Consider the following 24,676-nt stretch of genomic DNA (forward strand, 5'->3'; position numbering starts at 1 on the left):
CGGATACTATATTTAGCTCAGTTCCCCTGTGCTTCGAAGTTAATTTCGTGCCCCGGCCTTTGAATCGATATATAGGGATGTATATCGTATCCTACGCTTTGGTGATCGTATGTTACATCATAGCTGTTGACCGCTTTCGATCTGATGCTATCGTCTTCGGGGTCGTATATTTTTTATTTATATACTCGCAGTATATACCGTACTCATACTCCCAGCGAAGAAATTCTTCACTTCTCTCTCTCCTCGGAGCGCAAGCCAAAGAGTTTTATATCGAACTCGTTCAAGATGACTAACCAAGTTAATCGAACCTGTGGAATCCCGTTTCGATAGTTAGCTCAATTAGTTGCTTGTAGGATTAACCCAGCCGTTAGCCAAGTTGAATTAACTCGGCTGGGTGAAGTGAGAAGGCCAAAGCACCTTCGCACTTCATACTACGTAAAATCCTTACTTCATAAGTCAGGCGCTCCTCAAAGCTTGTCACCTTGATGCTACCCGCATTGAGGAGGCTCAGAAGAAAATACATCCAACTTGGACAGTTAGAAAGCCAGAGATGCTAATTGCGTGAGAGCTGTTTCCGAACGAGGTACCTAATGACTAATACATCCCACGATGTGCTATTTAGAGCTCTTGGACCGCTCGATGCCATAGAGGAAAGGTGGCAAGGAACGAGGCTGCCTACTCTGGTCTCTTGGTCATGGTCGAGGCAGCATTACCATGGATATCGACTTGAAGATCCACTTCTCCTCGTAGAATCGGGAGACACATCCCTAGTACATTACGGATGATCAAAACTAGAACTGAGGGAAATATCAGAATTTATCCTGGAAGTGTAATATCACCAAAGCGGCATTGAAATCTCTGCTCGTTGCAATACCGCGCGACTTGCTTCAAGAAAGGTGCTAGGTATCACTTGAGCCCATCACCTGTGCGTACGTATATCCTTGGCGCCCACCAGCCATACAGCCGTCAGGATCCTTCGAGAAACACTATCTCCGGATGCCAGGGGAAGAGTCAGAAGGAGAGAGAGATTTTATCTGATTCCACAGGCACAGGCGAATCGGCAGCCACCAGCATTTGTGTTTTGTGGCGCTAATGAATGGAAGACTATTAGGTAACGATGTTGGCTCTGAAAATTCACTGGGAGTGCTTAGTTTGCGTGATGGGAGCATCGTAGTGTTCAAGTAGGTATCAGAGCACAAAAGATAATGGAAGAGCGGCAAGATAAGAATTTTTTTCACCAGCAGCTTTGTCGAGGACGCGGGTCAAGTAAAATTCGCAAAGTGCATCTCCCAGGGATTAAGGCCGGGCTCAAAAATTCGCACTCTTGGTTCTAAATCGAATGTTTTCATTTGAAAATAGAAAACGCCGTGACTCGCGATACCTGCGATACAAAGATGAAGGAAACCCAATTTAGCCGCAGTGTAGCGGACGCCTCATCGCAATATTGTGATCCCATTCCCTGCCCCTTCGTTGATGAAAGCCCCCTGATCGATACCAGGTACTTGAAGCAAACAAATAATACACTCCGGGACGTGCTCAGTATTTGAAAGAGGGGATGTCTTTTTTGCCTCCAAAGGCGTAAGAGCATGTCCGACTTGTAACAAGTATACTGAGGTCTCGGTGAAGAAGAACATATTTACTACGGAGGGTTAGTGTATCGTTCCCGCGAGCACAGATGTAAGTCGTACCATGATCTCGTCATCCATGTTAGCATCTCCGTTTGCGGCTTGGGCAGTTCCAGCAACAGCACCCTCGGTAGCGGTAGCACCGGTTTGCCAATAGTCAACCATCTCAGAGTCGAGCTCCTCGGCGGTCTTCTTGGCTGGGCGAGTGCCTCGGGCACCACCACCGCGTCCTCCCCGGCCACGGGTCTTGGCTCCACGAGTAGCAGGGGCGGCGGTCTTGGTTGCTGCGGCTGACTTGGGCTGGGATTTCGGCAGTCTGTTGAGAGCGTTAGACATCGTGCATGGAAATTGCAGGGCAAATAACTTACGTAATACGCTCGCTGAGGCCCTTTGGTGCCGGGATAGACTTGGCGCGGTTGGCATCGAGGATCAGCGAGACCTGCACATAGGTCAGTTACGATTGTATGGCTCAAGAGATATGAGTTTGCTTACCTTAATAGGCTTGCCGTCAACGGGGATGTTGTTGCAAGACTCGACAGCCCTAGTAGCACTATCGGAGCGAACGAATGTGATATCGGCGACACCTCTGCTCTCTCCTCTGGGTCCATATGAAAGGTCGACTCTCTTGACAGCTCCGACGGTCTTGGCGAAGTATTCCTATTTGTCCAAGATGTGGTTAGTTATCTGGGTATCGCATATCTCATGTGGAATCGCCCAAAGGTGCACTTCGACGTCGACCTGGAATGAAAAGAAAAGGTCCGATAATCCAAGATCGTCTCCAACGCCCGGCCAAAGAGCAAAGTAAGAGACAGCGAGCGAGCAGCGAGCGTCAGTAGTAACGTCAGCACGTCAAGTGTCCAGATTCCAGTTCAGAGTCGGGAAAATTGATACTTCGAGGGTCCATCCGCGTTCTCAATGGAGATCGTCCGGCATCGGTCCTCGGGGTAGTCGTAAATGAATACCCATGTGCCTCATTCCCAACCCATGATATAAAAAAACCCAATTTCGTCATCCAGAGCAGGAACTTCGCCCTCCAGCCGCCAGCTGCCAGCCTCTCCGGGAACCATAGTCATCACCAAACGGATAAAACGCTGAATACTATATATTCAGGACCACACAAGAGCCCAGCTGAGGTAGCCTTCCTGAAAACTTTCGGGACTTGCTGAGACGAGAAATACTGAGTGCTATGCTGTACTGCTTGCTCGACTGCTGCGCTCACTCGCTCGCTGTAGCTTGCTGACCGTGTTCTCTGAAGCCCTCTCGCAAGTTTCAAGACTTAACGTCTTTCGAGAAACTACGCGTCATCATGTCTGCGCCTCGATACGATATGGGTGCTTGCCAGGCTACCACGATATCTGAGGCTTTGTGCAAAACTAAGACGCGGCTCAACTGACTTTGCAACTGCTTCAAGGTATATCGCAAGGAGCAGAAGAATGCAGGAGTCGGTCTTGATGAAGCCCCCCAGAAGTACTGGATGATGAACATCGTAAAAAAGGATATCGTGACAGGTCGTGGTTTATATTTTCGGTGTGGATGGAATTTTTCGACGAACGTCGAAAGACTTGGGACAGCCTCATCGGTAACATACCTTGATCATGGCCTCGGTGATATCCTTGGGCTTGTACGAGGTTAGCAAGTTTACGTTTCCGGATGCAAGTTTTTAGACTTACGAATCCGCTGACTTGAATCTTGCCTTCACCGTTTCCAGAAGGTCCAGTGGGGATAGGCTTGGCTCCACCTCGGGTAGTGCGAGGGTTCTTCTTGATACCACCAGCTGGTGCAATAGGGGCAGCCTTTCCAGCTGGACCAGAGCGACGCACGGTACCGCGACGTAATTTACGACCGTTGGTTGGGCGAGTGGTGGTGAGGATCTCATCGAGAGACTTGTCGAGCTTTCCAGACATCTTGATGATGGGTATGGGGTTTTGATGATGGTTATGGGGTGCAAAGGTGAGGAGCTGGCTGAAATCGAACCGTTAGGATCAGTCGCGTGAGACAGATTATTGATCGATGGCAGGTCGATCGAGTCGATGCGGAATGGATGGGAAGGCTGGCTGACTCTTGCCGTGTTTTGGCTTGGCTGGTTTAGATCGCGGTTTGCCTTTTGTGAGTGGAAGAGGCTGTATCGCGACGAAAGGTGGCAGGAGAGGTGCGGCGGTCGAAGTTGGATGCGCGCGCAAGATTATTCTGAGCTCTAGAACTCGAGAGAACGAGAAAGTTAGAGAAAAGAATTTGTTTGTAGTTGTTGATGGATGATGGTCGACGGGGGATGAAGGAGAAGGAGGAAGAAAAACGAAGACAGAGAGACGGCGCGACTTATGTCACGCTAGAAATTAGCGCGCCCGCTTCAGGATGAGTCATGTGCTCTGCCCTCAGCCTTGTGCGACGGGCTCAGTTTTGGTGGAGTTACCTGTCGCTGGTCCTGGGCGGGAGAGGATTATTCAGTTGAGAATAATGAGGTAGTAAGAACGAGATCTTTTTCAACAAATGGGCATATACGGTATGATTCACGAGTCAAGTTCTTGAATTGGTCTTGACTATCCATTAAGGCCAGATCTGCTAGCATCCTACCTAGCATCTCCTGGAATCCTACCCAAATTCCATGATTGCGATGATCTCGCCCTGATCGGTCTATCGTAGAATCTGAGCACACAATTTTATGGGTAAAGGTTTCACTTCTAACCTGCGTTGAACCTATATTCTAGGGCTCGATATGGTTTAAGTGAGCATGCCTCCAACGTTCTCACATCCAGATCTGTACCGTCGCCTTCGTCTTGCGGAACAGCTTTCGAGTGAATTCCTATGCCTCTTTGGTACATCAACTCGAGGTTTTCTCCATAATGCCATGTATGATACTCTCAATACAGCAATACAAGGCATCCTCGCCCCCCGCTCCTCGCCCTCCGCCCCTGTCCTTAAACCTCCGAATCTCTTCGACAACCCGACCAGCTCCCTTCAATTCATCTTTCTATCGATGCCGCGGCTTTGAAATCTGCGACAGATAGGGGTTTGCCTTTGCTGTCCACCTCTGGCTCTTCGACGGCATTGACCTCGAGGAAGTGGTAGAGGATGATGAGGAGAATAGCTGCTGACCCGAGAAAGATAGCTAGACGGTAGAGATCGTTGTCGGATATCATTTTGAATGCGGGTCGATTCCTCTGCCTGCTTCAATCCTGTAGAGGTTGCGAAATTCGTTTCGGTGGAAGCCACGTAAGGTTCTGGACTACGTGTTTGCTGGTGAAGCTGCCAAAGGAATTAGCATAGGGAAACCTCGATTGTATCGGCGCAGGTCCAGTAGCTCCCGCATGCATATAGATCGAGGACCTACATAAACCGTTGCCACCGGTGAAGCTTGGTTAAGGTATCTCCCGAACTTGGTCACTCTGGCAGTGCTCTCTTTGTTTTGCACCGTCTGATACTCTATCAGGCCAGCTTGTAAAGCTCCACCAGAAACCCCTGCTGGTCTAGCGTCTCGGTTGCCCACCACCCACAGCCGGAGATACAAGAGGGCAAATGTCTTGGTTTTGGTTGGGGGGTGATTCAAACCTTTCCATTAGAAGCCCCTCGAGCATCTCAAAACTCACCCACAGTCTTTTCTCCAACTATTATTTAACGCAAAAGCGAATCCCACGTTGAAATTCTAAACGCCCCCCAAATTTTCCTTCTCGCTCGATAACAACACGCACCTCACAAGATGCCGCCCAAGAAGCAGGAAAAGCAGGGCGGGGGCAAGAAGCCGTCCGCGGCCAAAATCGTGGAGGACAGGACCTTTGGTATGAAGAACAAGAAGGGCGCCCAGGCACAGAAGGATATTGCTCGCATGAAACAATCTGCGAGCGCTGGTGGAACTCCCGAGGAAAAGAAGAGAGCCGCCGAGAAGGCCGAGAGAGAGCGCATGAAGGCTGCGACTGAGAAGGCTCAGAAGGAGGAGGCAGAGCTATTTAAACCCGTACAGGTTCAAAAGGTCCCTTTCGGTGTCGATCCGAAAACAGTCTTGTGTCAGTTCTTCAAGAAGGGCCATTGCGAGAAGGGAAGAAAGTGCAAGTTCTCACACGATCTCAATGTCGAACGAAAATCTGTTAAGAAGGATCTATACCAAGATACTCGGGAGGATGAGGAAGAAAAGAAAAAGAAAGAAACCTCCGACAATTGGGACGAGGAGAAATTGAGACAGGTTGTTCTCTCCAAGAAGGGAAATCAGAAGACAACCACCGATAAAGTTTGCAAATTCTTCATCGATGCAGTGGAAGAGGGCAAATATGGTTGGTTCTGGACTTGTCCGAACGGAGGGGATACATGCATGTACCAGCACAAATTACCGCCTGGGTATGTTATCGTGTTGAGCGATTATTGGCATTTGACTGACTATTCCCCAGCTTCGTACTCAAAACAAAAGAACAGCGTGCCGCAGAGAAAGCACTCATGGACAAATCGCCTCTTAAAACTCTCACTCTCGAAGATTTCCTTGAATCCGAACGCCACAAGCTCACTGGTACCCTTACGCCTGTCACGCCTGAGACTTTCGCAAAGTGGAAGAGGGAACGACTTGATAAGAAGGCTGCAGAGATTGAAGCACAAGCCGCCAAGGAAGCCACTGGTCGTGCAATGTTCGAGAAGGGAGACTGGGAGGCCAGCGGTGATGAGGACGACGAAGAAGACGGAGACGGGGGAGAAGACGACTTCGAAAAACTTCGACTAGAGACTGAGGCTGCAGCCGAGAGGAAAGAGGCCGAACGGATAGCGAAATTCGGCGGGAATTCCAGCGTGAATGTCATCAACGGTTTGGGCAGTGGCGAGCCTGGCACGAATGGCGTCGCGAACGGCGAGGGGTCGGGCTCCTGATCAATCATCAATTGGAAGCCTCACACATCAAGTTTTACGACTTTGAATTTAGCGACATTGGGAAAGCATAACGAGAAAGGCGTTGATATCGATTTTGTAGGATCACAGGGCACCAATTCGATGCGTATGTCATGCGTCATGAAATCAATTCGGTCAAACCAGCACATGCCATATGATTGCTCTGTAGGAGCTGGTAAGCAGCCTTGGCTACGTTCGACGAGGACCAGCCAAAAGGGCTTTATGTGTGTACAAGCCACGATTGACGGTCATTCTCCATGCCGCTCTGTCTCAAACGGCATCGCTTCATGATTCATTCTGGTCCCGATATCTGCAACAAGTGCCCCTCAGCAACAACTCTTATCCGCTCCGTCAAGTTGACTGCCGCAGTGTTAGTCGGAAAATTGATGTCGAGGAGGATTACTTACACAAAATCCCGACTCGGATACAAGGTATCGCGAGTGAAAAGGGCAAATCCTACCAATGCACCCACCAATATCGATATGATGATGAATCCTGCAAATGGTTAACGAGGTGGTCTTTGCTATGCGTCCAACTTTCGCCGCTTCACAGAAACTTCAACTGCATGGTCAAAGGTCCTGTTTCTGTGGGGCATGAGATCGAAAGGTACGTACCATTGCTGTACATGAACAGCAGCATTATACAATAGCTAATAGAGAACTGTACGACGTGAATCAACCCCCTCAATAGTTGGTCCAGTATAACCACCATTGCCTTCTGCTTTGGCTCGTCTTTGAAGCCGTGGTCGTCACCCGGGTCCAAAAGCTTCTCTTCCATTTCTGCAGGCAGAACATATTGCTTTGTTCGAAAAAAATTATTCCGCTTCTGCAGGTACTGATCAAACTGTCTCTGAATTCGGCGTACGAACTCCAAAGAGACGACGAGGGTGAAAGCACCGAGACATGCGAGGAAGAACGTGAAGCTAGAGCGGATGTGGAATATGGAGGATAGGAAACAAGCATCTATGGTGTGCCAGTTAAGCAGCATCTTCTCCGATTAGCCAGACGAATTACTGAAAATGTGGCGAGACACTTACGGAAAGCTTGCAACCATTTCCACCTCCCATTGACATCGTTCCCAGCGCCGTCGCAACAGTCTCTGCAGCAGTGCTAGTGGCCTGTACCATCCCACTCGGAGTTATCGACGAGGCTACCGCGGTAGGCATCGTCATTCCCATGTCCAGTCCGTCCATCGTTGCGTCACTCGCGGGCGATATGAAAGCAGCTGTCTGAATACTTTCGAGCTGGAAAGGAGACTGCTCTAATTTTTTCCAAGTACGCCTAGATTAAGTAGCAGCTGAGTTGTTGATGAGTATGCCATTGTATCGCGTGTTCAGCCTCAAATGGACTCAAAACCACGCGTCAGTCAGATGAAGCATACGAATTGAAGAAGGATGCAAGAGGCAAAGCTAACGAAAAGCTCTCAAGGCCAACGCAGTCAGTCGACAGGGCTCGTTCCTGCAACGGGGACGGGAAGGTTACCGGTACATTCCAATACTGGGTTGGCTGCTCATTGGCCATGAAGCGACCTTATGAGCAAGATATTCGGGTCCGCCCCGTCGCAAAGTTCTCCTTCAGGCCTGTGGGATCAATTGCGGGTAACTTGTTGCATCATGCAGCGGCCCATCCGCATTGAAGGACGAAGGAGTTGATCGAGGAACGGAAGATAGTCGATGTACCGGTACACCTACCCACCTACTATGTCCAGGTCATTTAGAGTTCGCCTCGGATAACGAGGTAGTGCTGGTTATACGTTTTGTCTCAAGATCGCATCACAGGCAACCGAGCTCTGGAAACGCATCATCCTCCACACATATTGCGGGTGATCTTCTCCTGGGTTCACTTTCATCTTTCCCTATCTGCATCAACGTGGTTGAAGCAGCTAGGTACCTCGCAAGCCTGTGCTCAGTTTCGTGCGGCTATCGTAATCTTATCAGAAAATTTGCTGATGCTCAATCATAGCCGTGCATATTCCCTAGATAAGCGAACTGCCGAAGCTAACTCGTCGGTATATTGCTCTGGGCGATTTTGTTATGAAAGATGGTTACATGGAGAAGTATCTATCAATAATCGTACCCCTGGTCGGAGTACTAGTCAGAGGCAGGAAGTACGATTAAGAAATATCTGCTGCCATCACGAGGCTTCTGTCAGAGCCAAACCCTAAACGATGCATCTCTCTCCTGGAGTTATTGAGCACCTGGCATCTGATGATGGATCTGTCGAGGAGTGGAGAGCTTTTTATGGGCTTTGATTTAGCATCGGGGACACCTTTACTCCGTAGATATATCGAGGACACCAAGGCTTGTGGATAGATAATCTTGGTCGATTATTTCCTATGCCTCGAAGAAAGTGGAGTTGTATTTCCTATGCCTCAACTCACTTTTTGAGTGGGCCGCCCAGCCAAATCTACTCGCTGCTTTATAGCCAATACTCTTTGGTTTCGCAAAAGCGCTTAACAAGCATTAATCACTGCGCACAATGACAGAGATACTACGTAAGTGTTAGAAGCACGGATTCGCTGCTTATACGATGGCGTCGGAGAGCGTATTCATACCGTCCGTTATTAAGATTTCTATTGCTTTTACGGATAGTTTGAAAAGTAGCGATTACTTTGCAGCTACGCTATTATTGCAATTCGATTTGCGCAACAAAAAAATTAAGAATAAATTGATAGTATGTAAAAGCCTTTTTATATAGTTAATAAGAGCTAATATCGCGTCATTAAAAGAGAAAAGATAAGAGAAGGAGATGAATTAATTATTATCAATAAATACATGCGTACAATCAAGATCGACGATATTATTCTAGATTAGATAGATGAGACTTGCATTGCGCCTCTTTTTAAATTAAAAATCAAATTAAAAGCAACAAAAATAAAAATAAAAAAGACCAATATTATACTACAAAGGCCGGCAAAGCTATATTCTTGTAGTAATTGTGATAGAACTAGACACAATCTCAAGAATAAAGTGTGTCCAATGTACAACCGCGCTAAGCGATAGAATTATATTCACTTATTTCTATGAATTTTTTTTTTTTAATTGTAAATGTAAATAGCTTCAAAATTATAATCGAGAACTTCAAAAAAGCATTTTAGTATAAGTACTACGTCGCAGGCGTAAGTATTACCCCTCGAGGGTATGGAAAACAGGGGGTTTAAAGTGGAAACTAAACTTTCAAAGCACCCTCGAGGGCTAATACTTAGGCCTGTACCGTGGTACTACTATAAGCGGCATTACTGAAAAATTTTCTTGCATAAAGCAGCAGGTAGATTTGGCTGGGCGGCCCACTCAAAAAGTGGGTTGAGGCATAAGAAAAACAACTCCACTTTGTTCGAGGCATAGAAAATAATCGGCCGATAATCTTGTGAACAAGAGGGGCAGGGAGTCTTGCGGGGCCAGATTAGCGACTAGTATATTAAAAGCATGATGTCAAAGAGCAGTAAACTGAAGGATCGGTAGGTACTACTACGTAGTATATTGAATCTCAAAGGATTGTGTTTAATGACCCGATCCACTCCGACCCATTCCGACTAATTATTGTAACTGTATTTGTGCTTATAATACTATGTTAATCTTTTTGATTTAGTGATACGAGAAAGACGATTGCAATATTACAAATAGTTAGCTAGGCGCCAATGCAATTTTAGACCACTTACTCCGTAGGATTTGTGCTGCTGCTGTTGTTGTTGTTGTTGTTGTTGTTGTTGCTGTATTTATTAACGTCTGAATACTCCGTCGGATGATCTTCGACCTTAAAAACAAAAATAGGTCAGTCAGTAGCCGGACGATTATTTATAGTCGACGTAGAAATTTCAAATACGGTTCCTAATGCTAGTAGAATGAAGATGGTCAGATACATTATAGAAAGGATATAAACTCCCCTTTTGCATACCTACCCTCCAGATTCAATCTATCACCCTTCCCACCATCAACACTATTTCGGCATCTCCAAAATGAGGCTGTCGTCGCAGTTAATTTGCTCGATTTTCCTAGCCTCTAGCTCTCTCTTTAAGGAAGCTTATGGAAGAGAACTTATCGGTTATCTACTTGCTACTGGAGTAAGTTTCAATTGATTTATATAATTTAAGCTTATGTTAATTACGCGAATCACAGGGGGAAGCCGAGTATATCAATGGTGAAGAAAAGCCTCCTAAAGATGAGAATTTCTATAAAGGATTTATGAAAAAACTAGGATTAGGCATTCACATCGGTGAGTTGGATCAAATGTATAAATCGTTATTCATTACACGGAGCTAATAATTTGAACAGTCAATAAACCTGCTACCTGGTGGGACGGCAGAAGAGCATATTATTGCGCTTTCGAAGCGGATCTTGAAAAGATGAAAAAATTGGGCAGAGTATGGATCCCACCTAAAAACTATCAGAGTGGTCAGTCATTATGGTACGCCAACGAAAAAACTATCATGGATTATATCAAGTCAGTGGTGTCAGATGACGCGGATGAGGCATTGCGCTTTTCATACAGTGGTATTTCGGATGACCCTGAGGACATTCAAATGCTTATTCCAATTAAATCGCTCAATAAAGATGACTTGGATCTGTGGGGTCATTGCTGGGGAACAAGGGCCGAGCTTGATCAACAGTATGAGAGCCAAACCGTCAATTGGGAGAGTTGGGGGGATTTTGCTGGAGATCCTGGACCGAGACCAAGAAAGGCAAGGCCGGATAGAACCTGGGATCGGGTGGAGTAATGGAAGAGCTTAAAGGAAGGAAGTACCCAAAGAAGGGAGAAAGGAATGCAGGGAACAGTAGAGGGAGAGATATGGTCTCTACTCAGGATATTTTGATTTTTGGTTCTCGTTGGGATTTTTGTTTTCTTTTTTATGTACAATTCGCTAAATCTCACGTAGACTTTGTATATCAGGAAAATGCAAGTGTTTTTACGGACCTCTCGCTCAGTCCTCCAAGCCCAGGCCCCAAGAACAAAGTTGGGCCCTGCAAACCCGCTAGAGCTATACTATTAGGGTTGAACAGTAAACAACTAACTAGCTCAAACCAGCTCACATTCTCGCTTCGTGGTCAATAACTCACCTTTTCCCATCCATGAGCAGATTTACCACCGGCTGAAAACTTGCTCTCTGTGCTTGGCACTACTCTAATCTTCTGCAGGTTCGAGGCATCTCATTGGACATTGGACCAGTATGGGTTGCGAGGGGCAGCGGTAATATTGACAGTAGGTACGTACTTTTTATGAAGGAACGGAACTACCCTCCGAGGAGACGATGGACTCGGTACTAAAGTTGGACTTCCGAAGCCACACCACAGCCGAGTTCGACGTTTCGAAGATACTACAAGCAAGATGCCTCACATAAACGGCCGCAAGTACTCCTGGTAAGATCCTCATGACCCAGATCTTTTCCTCGCCTTAACCCTTGTTAAAACCTCGACAGCGAGCCGTGCATCCGTGGTCACAGAGCAACATCGTGCGCCCATACAGACCGAATCCTTGTCGCAGTCAGGAAACCCGGGAGACCGCTTGAAAGTTGCGGGCACAATCTCAACACTTGTCAGTGTGGAAAGGTAGCAGAGGTGTTTGGGGTTGAAAATGGTAGTGCTTTCCCAATACCCAGCGAATCATGGCCAAGTCAGGCTGACGTCTATCTACCTACGTAGCTGTCTCCAATCCTCCTTCACTCGACCAGTTCGGATCAGGACAAAAGCCCAATCACATAGTGACCACTCCTCCAGCTCCTACCCTCAGAATAGTCAGCTCGTTCAAAGCCCAACAGCGGACCAAGAGCCAATCCCGCATCACCAAGCGGCCAAAGAAACGAAGCGAGAAGCCTCTGACTTCTCCTCCTAGCAGAACCTCGATAGAAGCGTCGAGCCTGGGCAGCAGCAAAGCTTCAGCAACTCGCACCGAATCCCAAATCCAAGCCGCTGCTCCAACCATCGGGCCCTCTCAACAGCAGTACACCTTGCCGCCTCTTGTACAGCCCCAGATTTCCTACCAGCCCATGCCGTACTGTCTCCCCACTCCACAGCCATACCAGGTGATGCATCCGTTGTCTCCTACACAAGGAGGCTACCTGAACTACCAGCGACCAGCGCACATGTACTGTGATTCTCTCAGAACGCATGGTCCGCGCGAGCAATCACGACGTTCAGACACCTACGCTGGCAAGATCGAAGATGTCTCCACGGGGCGTGACGCACACACGCAGTACACCCCTAACAACTCGTCGGTACGATCGCCGTATCTTCGCGCGACGCAGGATACCCCCTGGAGAGCCACCGCGCGGTAACCAAAACCCTCCATCTCCCAACCAAGCCCACAGGTTTGAGAGACACTTGGGGAGTTTGGTTCTCAGAGCAGCGAGCGTTCTACGCCGTGCATCTTCCGTGGACCTCCTAGGCACGCGCCATCTTCCCCCTCCGGAATCGACGTTGCACTACACATCGTTTCTGCAGGAAGAAGAGCCCCGAAAACTAGTACCGCGTACAGTGCTCGCAACAGCGATGTGTCGGATCGCAAATGTAGCAGATGTGCGAGACCGTCTCCTGCAGGCATCGACAACATCTCCCGTACATCAGCGGCTCGGGCTTCTCCGACACCTGTCCCGATCCTGGTTCCAGGTACGTCGTAGATGGCTGGTGCCTTTCTTCATCAGCAGCACTCTGGCGGGCGGAGCTCGGATTCGAATCCGAGGAGGACCCCGTGCTCGACATTTTCCCTTCGATATCGGGTGGGATGCGCGCGAGCTTCGAAAAGTGCCTTTTTTTCCCCCGAGTTGTCGGCTGGGAGAAAGCTAGACGGAATTATCTTGTTCGTCAGGCGGACGTGTGTGTGAGATGAGATGAGATTTGCTGGGTCTTGCGGATACATAGACTGGACCACCGCGGTATATAGAGAGGAGAGAGAGAGAGAGAGCCAGCCCACACATACCACACACAATCCCACGGGGAAGAAGCTGTTTTAAATATTACGACATTCCTTCTTCTCTTCCCCATGAAAGACAAAAGAGAACAGAAAGAGAAAAATTTGAAAACCCATCGCGCGTTCTTGATTCCTGCTGTGAAGAGCATTCCTCGCTAACCCATTCCATTCATCCGTCCACAAAGAAAATCAACACTGGGTGTGGCTAAGCCAGGGTCTGACAACGACGAACCCAACATTTGCGGAGTCTTGTGTCTGTACCTGTGTCCCGGAGCTGGTTCAGATCAGGAGAACACAACTGCCACTTACTAGCATCGACCTCTGTATACCTATTCCATCCTATACTTAAAGAAAGGTTCAAGCAGTAGATACAAAATCAAACCCTGTCGGACTTATGTCATCAGCGGATGTGCCAGAGACAATAATCGGAGACAAGATGGAAAATCGAGGAGGATGGACCACTAGGCCAATACTGTAGCAATGTGCATTTCGACGTAATTTGAAATGGCCAATAGAGGCAGCAGTTCGCGAACGCACCCAGACTCCAAACAAAAGAACAAAATAAAAAGTAATGTTAACTATTGCACTTAATTTATTTGCTGCCTGTCTCTGACGACCACGCCCTGCAAACTCCAGAAAGTATCCCCCAGCATCAATCGAAATGGTTCAAAGAAATGCTCCCAAGTATCCATCGTGACGCTTGCTCGAGAATCATTATACGAAGAAGCCCTCCCTGTCCGGTCGGTCTACCCATCGATGTGACCACCTAGGCAACCTCCTCAATCTTGGAAGCACTCTTCTTAGGTTCCGCCTTCTCGTCTTCCTTGCCGTCCTCACCCTCGAGCGCGGGCATATCTTCATCGTCGTCATCATCATCATCGTCATCCTCCCCCTCAGGTGCCGCACCGCCAAGCTTGGAGAAGTCGATACCGCCAAAGTCACCACCTGCACCTCCCATCATCGAGCTCATGTCACCCATGCCTGGCATGCCGCCCATTCCACCGCCCATTGCGCCCATGTTTGCTATCGTGTGTCAGCTTGCTCGAGAATCTGTGTCCCCCATGCTATCACTCACCTAGGTCGTCCTCGGGAGCCTCATCTTGCTCGTCCTCATCAACCCACTTGTCAAAGTCGGTCTTCAGGAAGTGGACCTTTGCGGCATCTTTCAACAATCGTGGCCAGAACTCCTCCTTCAGTTCCTTCTTTCTCAGGACCAGCGCAACGTTCTTAGCAGTGTGGTTGATCTTGGTCTCCTTCTCGTCGATCTCGCCCCAGAAGGTGAGCTCGAGGTGGTAGTCTCGCTTGAGGGAGTCAGAGTGGCCGGTGAAGGTGAGCGATTGTGATTTGATATCAAGCTTGAGATTCGACTTCTGGACGTCAGGAACGCTGATGGTAAGGTAGATGAAGTTCTTGGCCTCGTCGGTCTTGTGAGAGCGTTGAGCCCAGAGGACTATGGTTTGTTAGCAGTGGCCTTCGTCTTCTGCTACTTGCGTATAGAGAAAATAGAGGGTGGTGGTGGCAGCCGACATGCTGCTCTCGCTGCGATAGGCTGAAGCTTTGACTTGGTTTGAAGCTGGAAGTGAAACTGTGGTTCTTCTAACTGGTATGATAATGTTGGGCTTACCTTCAGGAGTGGCGGCGGTAGACATTATTGATCTGGTCGTGTGATAGCGTGCGCGAGGGAAGCCGTTCGTGGTCAGTAGAAGATTGGATTAGAAATTCATGCGAGTGAGAAGTTCTTTTTAAGTAGTAGAAGGTGTTGGTTGTTCGATTGTTAACGAGAAGTTTGGTGAAGTCTCCATTGGTGGAAGCGCACAATTCAGCCTCGCCATAGAAACCCAAAGAAACTTACGGGCCGCGTCGGTGGAAGTGGGGCAGGGCGCGAAAATTTATATTTTGACAACGTTTTTCCAGAGCAGAATTTGGAAAATCGTATGATGAACAGGAGGATAATTTCCATCGAATTGCTATATTTGTTCTATATATTTGGTCAATATTTGCAATATAACTACACCGTCGTCTCCCATCCTTTGCTTCTTTCCGACTGGCATCCAAATGAAATTTTCTCAAACGCTCAGATTACAAGTTTAAGTAAGAACCAAGCATTCTCTTGGTATTACCATTATCCAGCCTCCCCAAGCTCCCCCCCCCCAATAGAAAGAAGAGAAAAAAGAGGCTGTTTTGAATCAAAGTGTGCGATTAGTCACGTGTAGCAGAAGGAGGTTCGCGTCAGCAGTGATATAGCAGCCCAATTTCAAAAATATGCCCTACTATATCATTGAAGATGGGGACATGCCTGTCGACTTCTGGATCCGATGGCTAAAGACAGCGATCGGCCCTATCATTGAGGATCAACGATCTCGATGTATTTCAGGCAAGCGCCATCACAATGGATGAGATCCACGCGATGACAACACGACAAAAACACATACGAATCAAAGCCCACGCCAAATCTGAGGCTCAACAGAAGCCACTCGGATGTTGTGGGTGAGCATAACCCAGCAAATCCTCAATGTTCAGACTCCGCGAGGGTCGACGATTCGAGAAGACCCGCCTCGAATCTCTTGAACAACTGCTATCAACTTGGGTACCTCACTAGGCCTTCAACGTGATGACCACGACTCTTGCGTGATTCTTGAAGTTTGAAATGTAGGCCTGCCACCGGAACCGGGACTCGCACCACCGCCCACGTCGCTACGTGCGCAACGGCCGCTCGTCTTGACGATGGATATTTTGACACGGCAGATTGCGGCAGAGATTGAAAACCGCGGAGAACTGCTCCCATCATTCTATTCTAGTCGCGAGCTCTATATAAAACCAAAGTCCCGTTCTCGGAAACCAAAAAGAGTGCTCGCGGGGATATCGACAAGATCTTTCACGAACTCTACAAATATCGCCGCTGAATTGTCCGTCAACGTGCTCGTGATATAGCTTCGGGGCCCTCGCTAATTTTGTTTCTTCGAGTTGTCGTTTCTCTTTCGAGTCCCTCCCTATCCCAGTATCTATCTATCGATCTATACATGGGTGGAGAAGTAGAGGGAGTATAGGGAATATAGTATAGGATTTAAGAAAATTGGAAAATATACATTTGTATTCGAGATAAGATTCATATCCATATCTTTCTTTTACCCCATTCCAGGGAACCCCCCCCCTCTTTTTGCGAAAGAAATAAGCATCTAAACCAACTCACACCCCATCCTGCTCCCTCATCCTTTCCTCCCTCCTCCCTTCTCTTTCCTCATTCCTCATTCCTCCCCCCTCAAAGATCAAATCGCCCCCGGAATCGTCATCAGCGGACACAGCATCAGCAACGGCGTCACAGCCGCACACGACAGCGACAGAAACACGGTGCGCGCGATCCGCTTGTTGTCTCGCCGCTTATCAGCCTGCTCCTTCTTGCGCAGGTGCGCCCGGAGCGCGCGGCCCTGCTGCTGCGCTGCCTGCCACTGCGCCACGGGAGGGCAGTCCTGCGCGCCCGAGTCGGGCTCCACGGTGCCATCGGCGCAGTACTTGGGCTTCTTGGATTTCTTGGGCTTCTTCTTGGGCTTCTTCTTGGGCTTCTTGGACTCTGACATGCTGTTGCAGGCGGCGCGGGCGTGGACGGTAAGCCCTGAGGAGGAGGAGCACGCGTGGTCACCGTCTACACCTGCGTCAGCAGCGTAGTCCTCGATAGCGGCGTCGTCCTCATCGCTGGTATCGTTCTCATCGCTGGTATCGTTCTCATCGCTGGTATCGTCCTCATCACTGGCGTCAGCGTCAGCGTCAGGAGATTCTCCGACCGGAGCATTAGTTGTAGTAGAAGAAGAAGCCTCCCCCATCCCAATATCCTCCCTGGCACTATACACCATAACGGCGGCCTGCTCTGCAAACCTGTCATCCGGAGCGTCAGGGTGGAGCAGCTTCTGCGCCACGAGCCGCGCCACCATCTGCGCCGTCTCCTTCTCCTCCTGGTCCTTCAACAACGGGATCATCGAGTCGAGGTTGGTGATGATGCCGCGCTGGTCGGGGCTGAGTGCCTCGATCGCGCCGGCTGACGGGTGGCCGTAGGAAAGGTCGTAGGTTGCGAGGGCGTCGTGGATGGCGGCCCGGGGATCGACGACGTCTTCGCTGGGTGGTGGAGAGACGTCTCGGTTGACTGCACCTGGGAGGTTGGTCGGGAAAGAGTCGGCAATAGCCGTGTAATCCTCGTCGGTGACGCTGGTCTTGGTGGCGTTTCCATCGGAGGAGGGCTCGAAGATGGAAACAGTATCGTTGCGAGATGGTACTTTTCCTGCCATGTCGATTGGGCTGGCCCAGCTGGTGAGGGCCAGCAGGGCCGCCGCTATGAGGATGGGAGCGATGCGTGACATGTGCATCTTGATGGATCCCACGGTGGTGGCTGCTCTGTATCAATGTCGGGGGGATGGAATTTTGAGAAAAAAGGGAGTTTAAGTGTGCGTAGTCGCTAGGGTCGGCTCAACAGGTATTAGATGACCACTGGTGTGGAAGCTAGACATCACACCTAGCTATCCTTAGAAATAGTGACATTGGTAACCAATTGAGTAGAAAGGCAAAAGAGAGAACAACCTAGCCAGCGGGAGCTACCTGTGGCCGGACCTGTGACTAGGAAGAGCAGACAAAACATGCCCAACAACCCCCAACCCACCCAGAAAGCAAGAGACGAAAGGAAACAACGTAGTATCATGCTCAAAATTGGCGAAGCTCGAAGAATTGGAAATTCTGCACAGCTCCGATTGAAGGGAGACGCAGATACTGGTGGTAAAGAAAGGGCCTGCCCTCCGAAAATTCGGAGAGCGGGACAAATAGCCAGACCGTAGGGTACCGAAACCATACCTCGCTGAACAGAGGGCCCTATGGGCAGAATGCGTTCTTTCAGACTCTCAGATAACGCCCACAACCGTGACCCAATTCCCATCCTAAACTCCATGCCGCGCAATAGAACCCATAGTGACAACACGTACTCCACTCTCCACTCCCCACTCCATCTCAGCACCTCAGCTCTTCAGGGCCTCCAGCCTCCCCCTCATCTGATCCAACATAGCTTCCGCATCCTCGTCTTCGTCCTCCTCCTGCTGCAACGGCTGCTTAACCGGCTCAGGCATACTCGGCGTCGGGCCCACCTTGCCCATCTTATCCGACAGAATTTCGCCGAGCACTTTATCGACCTCGCCCTCGGCCTCCTCGTCCTCTTCCTCCTCCAGCTCATCCGGCAGGCTATCCCCAACCATCTCCTCGATGATGCCGGCCTTGACCAGCTCCTGGCTTAGCTCGCGCATCGTGCCCATTAGCTCAGGCAGCCTGACCAGGCTGTTCACGTCCTTCATGATGCCGACCGAGCTGCGGATGCTACCCTCGATCTTGCGCACCGCGAACGCCTCCGTGACCTGCATCGACACGCTGTTGAGCTGCGCCTTGGATGTGACGAGTCGGTTGTGCTGCTTGCGGGTCCGGATCAGCTCGCGCGCGAAGACGCGGATGTCCTTCTCTGCCTGCTTTGCCTGGGACGGGTTGCGTTGCGCCCGCCGGTTGGCTTGGATGATGAGGCTTTTGGCCTTGTTCTCCGCGAGCTTCATGTTCGTGATATCGCGGTCGAGTTTGCGGGTGTTGGCCCGGATTAGTTGGTTACATTTTCGTACCTGGGAGGATTAAGTGTTAGGATTCTTGCGCCTGCCTGCCTGCAAGTCGGAAGGCTTTGGGAAACTCACCTGAGCTTGAGGGTCTGGCTTGAAGAACACAGCTTTGATGGTCTCCATAATAACAGGTCTGCACAGAAACTTATGCTTTAGGTAGCTCTGGGTTTAGATTCCTTGTTCGGTGGGAGGTTGAGGTTGAGCTGCGATGGCTGTGGTTGTTGTTTCAAGGGCGAGGCCCTGCCCCTCAGGCTGTCCAATGATGTGGGAGCCGTTTTTAGCGGGACGACCGAGGCTGATAAGTAGTTCATCACTGCAACTGCAGTGACTTCTACAATATATCAACTATGCGATATCATCAAGCAGCATGTCTAACCCGTATGCACCTGCTACAACAACACGTTAAATGATCGCAGCTAGGTAATCTCTCCGCGGCAAAAGCCCCAGTACGAAGACACAGTTTACCCCTCTGTTTTGGTCTAAGCGAGTATCAGCTCCAAAGCTACAAGGTCTTCATTTCAAGGACCATCACATTTCACGATTCACCATCAAGTCAAGTGGAACATCCATAGGCTGGGCACCCAGTAGAATTCAGTGCAAAACCAATGATCTTCGATCTTCCAAAAGTCCAACCCCAGTCTCGAACGAACGAGACAACGCCATGTTGCAATCACGTCTAATAAGTGCGTGAGCACACTCCTTTCTCAACTTCTAGAAAAACTCCAAAGTTTTTCGCTACTGCGTTCCTCAAGTCCAGTTGCAAGCGCAAGCCTCTCCGACGTATCGGAAAACTCCAAACACCGAGTCTAGACGACTACCTCCTCAACACCGCCGGCCAAGTTCCCCTTGTCGAGAGTTGCATCGATTAATTTCGCCGCATTTCTGGACATCCCCTTGTATATCTTCAGAACGTTATCGACAATCACTGCGTCTATACCTTCTCTGACTTGTTGCTATTCTGCTGTTAGCATGTTTTAGGCGACTAATACAGGCAAACTTACATCTACTTTGTCTTCGTCGTTGTTCAGCGTGCCGTAACTGACGCAGACCAATCCACTGTCTTTCACAACCTTCACCAACCTAGGACTGTTGCACAACGGCTCGGCTGCACTGACAACACCGAGCAGATTCCAACGACTCGCAAATCGAATAGCCTCCTGAAGGCTGCTGGCCCGAATGTCACCAACCGGAGAAGTACCCGCATCTGTCAAGAACAACACAGGAATACTGGGCTGCTTGAAACTCAACAGAAGGCAGATATCAGGGTTGAAACTGCTGAAGATGATTTTGCGCTTCTTGCACAAGTCATACACCTTCTTGAGCACCGTGTCACAGAAGGTGTTAAGCTCAACGGCATAAACGTCCATGTCGTGCTCTTCGGACTCGTGCAACATTGGATATTTCATCTCAATATTGAAGCCCACATTCTCCTCAAGCTTCAGGAACATCTCCTCGAGAGTGGTGAAAGGCGCTTGGATGAAATTTCCGCGAGTGTTCGCCTTGTACCCCTTTTCCTTGAAGTCACGGGTGTGCTTCATCTTCTCGGCCATATCGATATCCTGCAGCAGGTGTCCCGTGGACAATGAGCGGACTCGGTCTGTACCTCGGACAACCCGGATTTGAGGATTATCTCTTGGCGGAGTAGGAGGTCGGGAGACTCTAGGCGAAGCATCGTTTACGTGGAGAAATTGTTCTGCCGTGAGCGTATGAACAGGTGCATCGATACCGGTCTCACTGACCAGGAAGTCATGGTAAATGACTGGAACGTGATCCTTGGTTAGCTGAACATCAAATTCGACGTAACTAGCCCCAAGATTGGTTGCAGCGATGAAAGACTGCAGGGTGTTCTCCCCGAGCTGCAGAGATCTGTTCGAGGTGACGTTCTTGCCGAGACCTCTGTGGCCGATGATCATCGTTGAAGCAACCTCCTTCCAGTATGTATGCTTGGTTGTGATCGACATGTTTGGGTGGAAAAAGGGTTTGATGATCAAGAAGTTGAAGTTGACGGTACCAATGACCTCAAGATCTGTACTCATGATTGGAACGCTAACATCTCCCTGCAAGTTCATTCGTGATATACCGATCGCTTGTTTGATGCTACCTAGAATCGCAACACCTCTTCCAACCTTGTGATCCTGGTGACCAGAATAGGTTGGCACAATGTCGAAGAATAGCTTGACTTTCGAAGCATCGACAGCTGTGAAGACCATTGGCTCTGTGGAGATGTTGTCCGGAACCGGGAGGTCGATGGTGGATGGCTCTCCTTGTGCTCCTCTGGCGCTGACTATTACAGAAAGAGCGGTATCGAGTTGCGTGGAATGAGCTTCAGCGATGGGAATCTTCTCGAGTTTAACTGCTGGAACGTCCTTCCGCATATCCATGGAGCCCAAACTGACAAGGATCATGCTATCGTTCGTGAGATAACGATGACCAAAAGTTTTGAGCGGCTCGGCCATCTCGACCTTGGTCATCTGGGAGCGGGCAGTTTCAATTGATGACATAGCTGGTGGAGAAGATGATCGAGTGCCCGCAGAGGCGCTTGATTTTGGACTCGAGGTAGCCGAGCCAGCCTCTGCTAGCCTTGCAGCTATTTTCATGTGGCCGCGGAGAGCTGCGTGCTCTCTGGCCAGCCAGCCGGATACATCGGGAATTTGAACATTGGCACCGGCTGCGATCAGAAGTTCCACGATCGACAGATGTCCATCGACCGAGGCGATATGGAGAGGCGTCCAAGAAAACGTATTCTCTGTCAGATCAACACTGATCTTCTGCTCCGGGGTGCCTTGGAGTAATATTTTGGCGCATTCCTCGTGTCCAAATCTGGCAGCAACATGTAGGGCAGTCTCACCAGCCGGGTCTTGCCAGTTGATATCAACCCCAGCACTTACAAGCAATTTTACAATCACTGTGAGGTTCGCCTTGGTAGCCATGGCCAAAACAGCACTTGACTTCGAGATATCCCGTCTCAAGGCAGCCTTCTGGTCATTCTGGCCTCGCCAATTTTCTCCCCTGAGAAGAGCATTTGTTGTCAAAGGGTGACCTCCGATGACACTGAGATGCAGCGGCGCTTGGCCCTCATTGTCTTGCCATTCCGGTGCATCGATGCCATTCTCGACATTGAATTGACCCCACTCCTGCATACTCTTCATGACAAGCTCGCAAACGATTACGAATCCAAACTGAGCCGCGTAGTGGAGAGGAAATCTACCGTAGTTGTCTCTCGACTTCAATGCGGTGCGCTGATGTGGCTCCAGGGCTTGCAGCACATAGGCTAGGAGCTTGACATGTTCATCATCCATACTCAACAAGGGAGACTCTGTGAGATTACTTGGAGCAGGGCCGAGGGGAGTGGATATTGCAGGCGTGAGAAATCTGTTCCCATTGTGATCGACACTCAAAAGAGATGCAGCGGTCTGGTCCCCTGCTCTGGGAGACTTCGCCCGGCCAATGGCAATGACCAAACGATGCAAGCAATTACGCTTGTTGATGTCGTCCGTCTCGTCCAAAGATCCAATGTGCTTCAGAAGATAGCTTATGGAGTTCTTCGACTTGCATGAGATGCATCGCTGTAACAGACCGACGAGCAACTTTTGCATTGCGGGGTCGTTCGGTTCCAGACCGGCCTCCGCAATTGATTCCTCTAAAGCCGGTACATTGTCGTTTCTGATGGCTTGATCGACGGTGTCAAGAAGGCCGTTGGGCAAATTGAAAATCGACCTCGATGAGACCTGCTTGATAGAATGAGCCGAGTCGACAGACTTGGCATCATTAGCATCGGCGTTGGCCTGGATGTCACCAAGCACCGACAATAGACCATTGATCGTCGCCTTCAGCTCTTCCAGTAAACCAGCGTTTGTCACGAATGGTCTCAAATCCACCTTTGAAGCCAGATATCTTTCTTTCGTGCAGATATTCGGGACCTTCTTGTCCAACTTCTTCGTGATCTTGGTAAAGCCTCTCCGGTTCAGATCTCCGAACCATTGGAGCTTCCTCAGTTGTTCACGAAGCTCCAGCAGAGCACCCCTAAGCTCCTCAATATCGTTGAGATCCAAAGACTCCAAAGCTTCCTTTGACGAGCCATATCGCTCCTTGAGAAGGTTCAACCGCCGAGACGCATCTCCAAACTTCTTGTTATAGAATTCGTCGACATCTTCGAGGTTTCGGTCCAAGGTAAAGAAGAATTCTTCGAGGCTGATTAGCTAAAGTCGGCATGTCTGGAGGGGTTACCGTACCAGCTAGGTCAGGTTCTGCTCCGGTCTTGATAGTAGCAACAGCAGCTTTAATAAGCTTCTTCAATCCTTTGTAATTGATGTAGTTGGCAGACCATTCTGGAAGCTGGGTCCGCAGAAGACTGTGAGAAACACATTAGTTACAGGGCGTGAGGTTTTAGCCATAGAGGAGGTTAGTTGACTTACTGGCGTCCGAACTTCATTGTAGCTAGTTGTATGTATTTTTCAAACAGCCAATTGCGGTTGGTATAGCCAAGGGAGTGTTGTGCGATAGGTTAGTTGGGAAGAAACAAAATACCGCTACGTTGATCGTATGTACGTCTTTCCTGGGGAGCCATTCAGACGGTTAGTGAATGTCGACGTCAGAGGGAGACCAGTCTGGAGTTCGAGTTGAGTTGAGTTGAGTCAAGTTCAACTTCAGATTCGAATTCGAATTCAATTTTTGGGAAAGCGGTATGCGGTGGTATTCCGAGGATGTGGGCTGGGCTGGGCTGGGCTGGGCGAGCGATATGTGTTCTGTGTTCAAGGGATATAGGTTTGCGTGGAGAGGAAGTCAAGTTGTTGATATGGAAGAGTTGTACGGAGTAGAGCGTGGAGATTCAGGAGGCTATGATTGGGCCGAGGACCCTTTCCTCTTTTTTTAGAGTTAGAGGTTGGATTCTGCCGTCCAGCGTTGTTCGTGACGATGGAACCCCGCCCCGAAGAGGAATAGGGAAGAGATGGAACACGATTCTATCACAATGGAGAGCCCGGAGAGAAGGAGAGAGGCCGTAAGTATATTTATCATGGTAAAGGTCTATTCTATTCAACTCAATTCAATTCAATCCGGTCCAATTCAGTTCAGGGTCCTCCCATTATCCAGTTGCTCTGCTCCACACCAACCCAAACCTTGCCCAGTCCAATCAAGCTTGGCAGTGGTCCCTGGTTTTTGCTGAATGCACCTTACGTACAGGTCCTCACCGCCCGCGGAGGCTTGTCCCACGCGATCAGCAGGTACGGAGGGATAGACGGACGGAATGGCAACACGAAACGAAATGAGACGGACGAGACGGACGAGACGGATGAGACGGACAGACGGACCAGACCATCCAGACCATCCAGACCAATTCAGGGCCATTGCGTGACCCAGGGATTCTCGTCTCGTGATGTGACTTGAGATGCGATACCCGGTTAATCAGCAGACGAAGGCCTCGTCTCCGGCCCCAATACCTAGATAGACGGTCAATGCCCTTGAGGTTGGCGGTTTCGAATCAGGAGTCTTGCTTTGCGGGGAGAAGTTGCATGTGACATATTATCCGGGCCAAGCAAACTTTCGCATGCCGGACACCGTTGACATACAGTACAGAGCAGAGTACGGTAGGTAACTTCATCGTATAAAGCTACTATCCGCCCCCCATGAATGAATGTCGGACCCAGTTTAGCTCCATAAATCG

The 24,676-nt window shown here is 49.4% G+C and overlaps 9 protein-coding genes across 9 annotated transcripts; 3 read left to right on the forward strand and 6 right to left on the reverse strand.

The window, feature by feature from the left end:
* Nucleotides 1–1,636: 1,636 nt before the first annotated feature.
* L3040_000306 (uncharacterized protein) lies at nt 1,637–5,197 on the reverse strand (the record flags this gene model as incomplete). The annotated part of the gene is made up of 12 exons (XM_007297372.2): nt 1,637–1,639; nt 1,689–1,941; nt 1,994–2,064; nt 2,118–2,282; nt 3,214–3,243; nt 3,296–3,587; nt 3,685–3,705; nt 4,197–4,268; nt 4,373–4,425; nt 4,719–4,868; nt 4,954–5,089; nt 5,172–5,197. 12 exons carry the CDS (start codon nt 5,195–5,197, stop codon nt 1,637–1,639), a joined length of 1,272 nt encoding a protein of 423 aa, XP_007297434.2.
* A 122-nt stretch (nt 5,198–5,319) lies between these two features.
* On the forward strand, nt 5,320–6,467 carry L3040_000307 (uncharacterized protein; the record flags this gene model as incomplete). Its single annotated transcript, XM_007297371.1, has 2 exons — nt 5,320–5,951; nt 6,002–6,467. 2 exons carry the CDS (start codon nt 5,320–5,322, stop codon nt 6,465–6,467), a joined length of 1,098 nt encoding a protein of 365 aa, XP_007297433.1.
* Nucleotides 6,468–6,811: 344 nt separating this feature from the next.
* Nucleotides 6,812–7,677, reverse strand: L3040_000308 (uncharacterized protein; the record flags this gene model as incomplete). Its single annotated transcript, XM_007297370.1, has 4 exons — nt 6,812–6,845; nt 6,893–6,980; nt 7,100–7,472; nt 7,522–7,677. 4 exons carry the CDS (start codon nt 7,675–7,677, stop codon nt 6,812–6,814), a joined length of 651 nt encoding a protein of 216 aa, XP_007297432.1.
* Nucleotides 7,678–10,439: 2,762 nt separating this feature from the next.
* L3040_000309 (uncharacterized protein) lies at nt 10,440–11,198 on the forward strand (the record flags this gene model as incomplete). The annotated part of the gene is made up of 3 exons (XM_007297369.2): nt 10,440–10,544; nt 10,600–10,696; nt 10,756–11,198. The coding sequence occupies 3 exons, from the start codon at nt 10,440–10,442 to the stop codon at nt 11,196–11,198; spliced, it is 645 nt and encodes a 214-aa protein (XP_007297431.2).
* Nucleotides 11,199–11,806: 608 nt separating this feature from the next.
* L3040_000310 (uncharacterized protein) lies at nt 11,807–12,752 on the forward strand (the record flags this gene model as incomplete). Its single annotated transcript, XM_066155101.1, has 3 exons — nt 11,807–11,838; nt 11,898–12,055; nt 12,121–12,752. The coding sequence occupies 3 exons, from the start codon at nt 11,807–11,809 to the stop codon at nt 12,750–12,752; spliced, it is 822 nt and encodes a 273-aa protein (XP_066013157.1).
* A 1,398-nt stretch (nt 12,753–14,150) lies between these two features.
* Nucleotides 14,151–15,033, reverse strand: L3040_000311 (uncharacterized protein; the record flags this gene model as incomplete). Its single annotated transcript, XM_007297368.1, has 3 exons — nt 14,151–14,407; nt 14,460–14,834; nt 15,009–15,033. 3 exons carry the CDS (start codon nt 15,031–15,033, stop codon nt 14,151–14,153), a joined length of 657 nt encoding a protein of 218 aa, XP_007297430.1.
* Nucleotides 15,034–16,650: 1,617 nt separating this feature from the next.
* On the reverse strand, nt 16,651–17,739 carry L3040_000312 (uncharacterized protein; the record flags this gene model as incomplete). The annotated part of the gene is made up of 1 exon (XM_007297367.1): nt 16,651–17,739. The coding sequence occupies one exon, from the start codon at nt 17,737–17,739 to the stop codon at nt 16,651–16,653; it is 1,089 nt and encodes a 362-aa protein (XP_007297429.1).
* Nucleotides 17,740–18,378: 639 nt separating this feature from the next.
* Nucleotides 18,379–19,137, reverse strand: L3040_000313 (uncharacterized protein; the record flags this gene model as incomplete). Its single annotated transcript, XM_007297366.1, has 2 exons — nt 18,379–19,020; nt 19,090–19,137. The coding sequence occupies 2 exons, from the start codon at nt 19,135–19,137 to the stop codon at nt 18,379–18,381; spliced, it is 690 nt and encodes a 229-aa protein (XP_007297428.1).
* A 683-nt stretch (nt 19,138–19,820) lies between these two features.
* On the reverse strand, nt 19,821–23,446 carry L3040_000314 (uncharacterized protein; the record flags this gene model as incomplete). The annotated part of the gene is made up of 4 exons (XM_007297365.1): nt 19,821–19,967; nt 20,016–23,197; nt 23,247–23,365; nt 23,430–23,446. 4 exons carry the CDS (start codon nt 23,444–23,446, stop codon nt 19,821–19,823), a joined length of 3,465 nt encoding a protein of 1,154 aa, XP_007297427.1.
* Between the last annotated feature and the right edge of the window lie 1,230 nt (nt 23,447–24,676).

Source organism: Drepanopeziza brunnea (assembly GCF_022702325.1).
Source record: "Drepanopeziza brunnea f. sp. 'multigermtubi' strain 214-2 chromosome Unknown ctg1, whole genome shotgun sequence".
NCBI classification, from domain to species: domain Eukaryota; kingdom Fungi; phylum Ascomycota; class Leotiomycetes; order Helotiales; family Drepanopezizaceae; genus Drepanopeziza; species Drepanopeziza brunnea.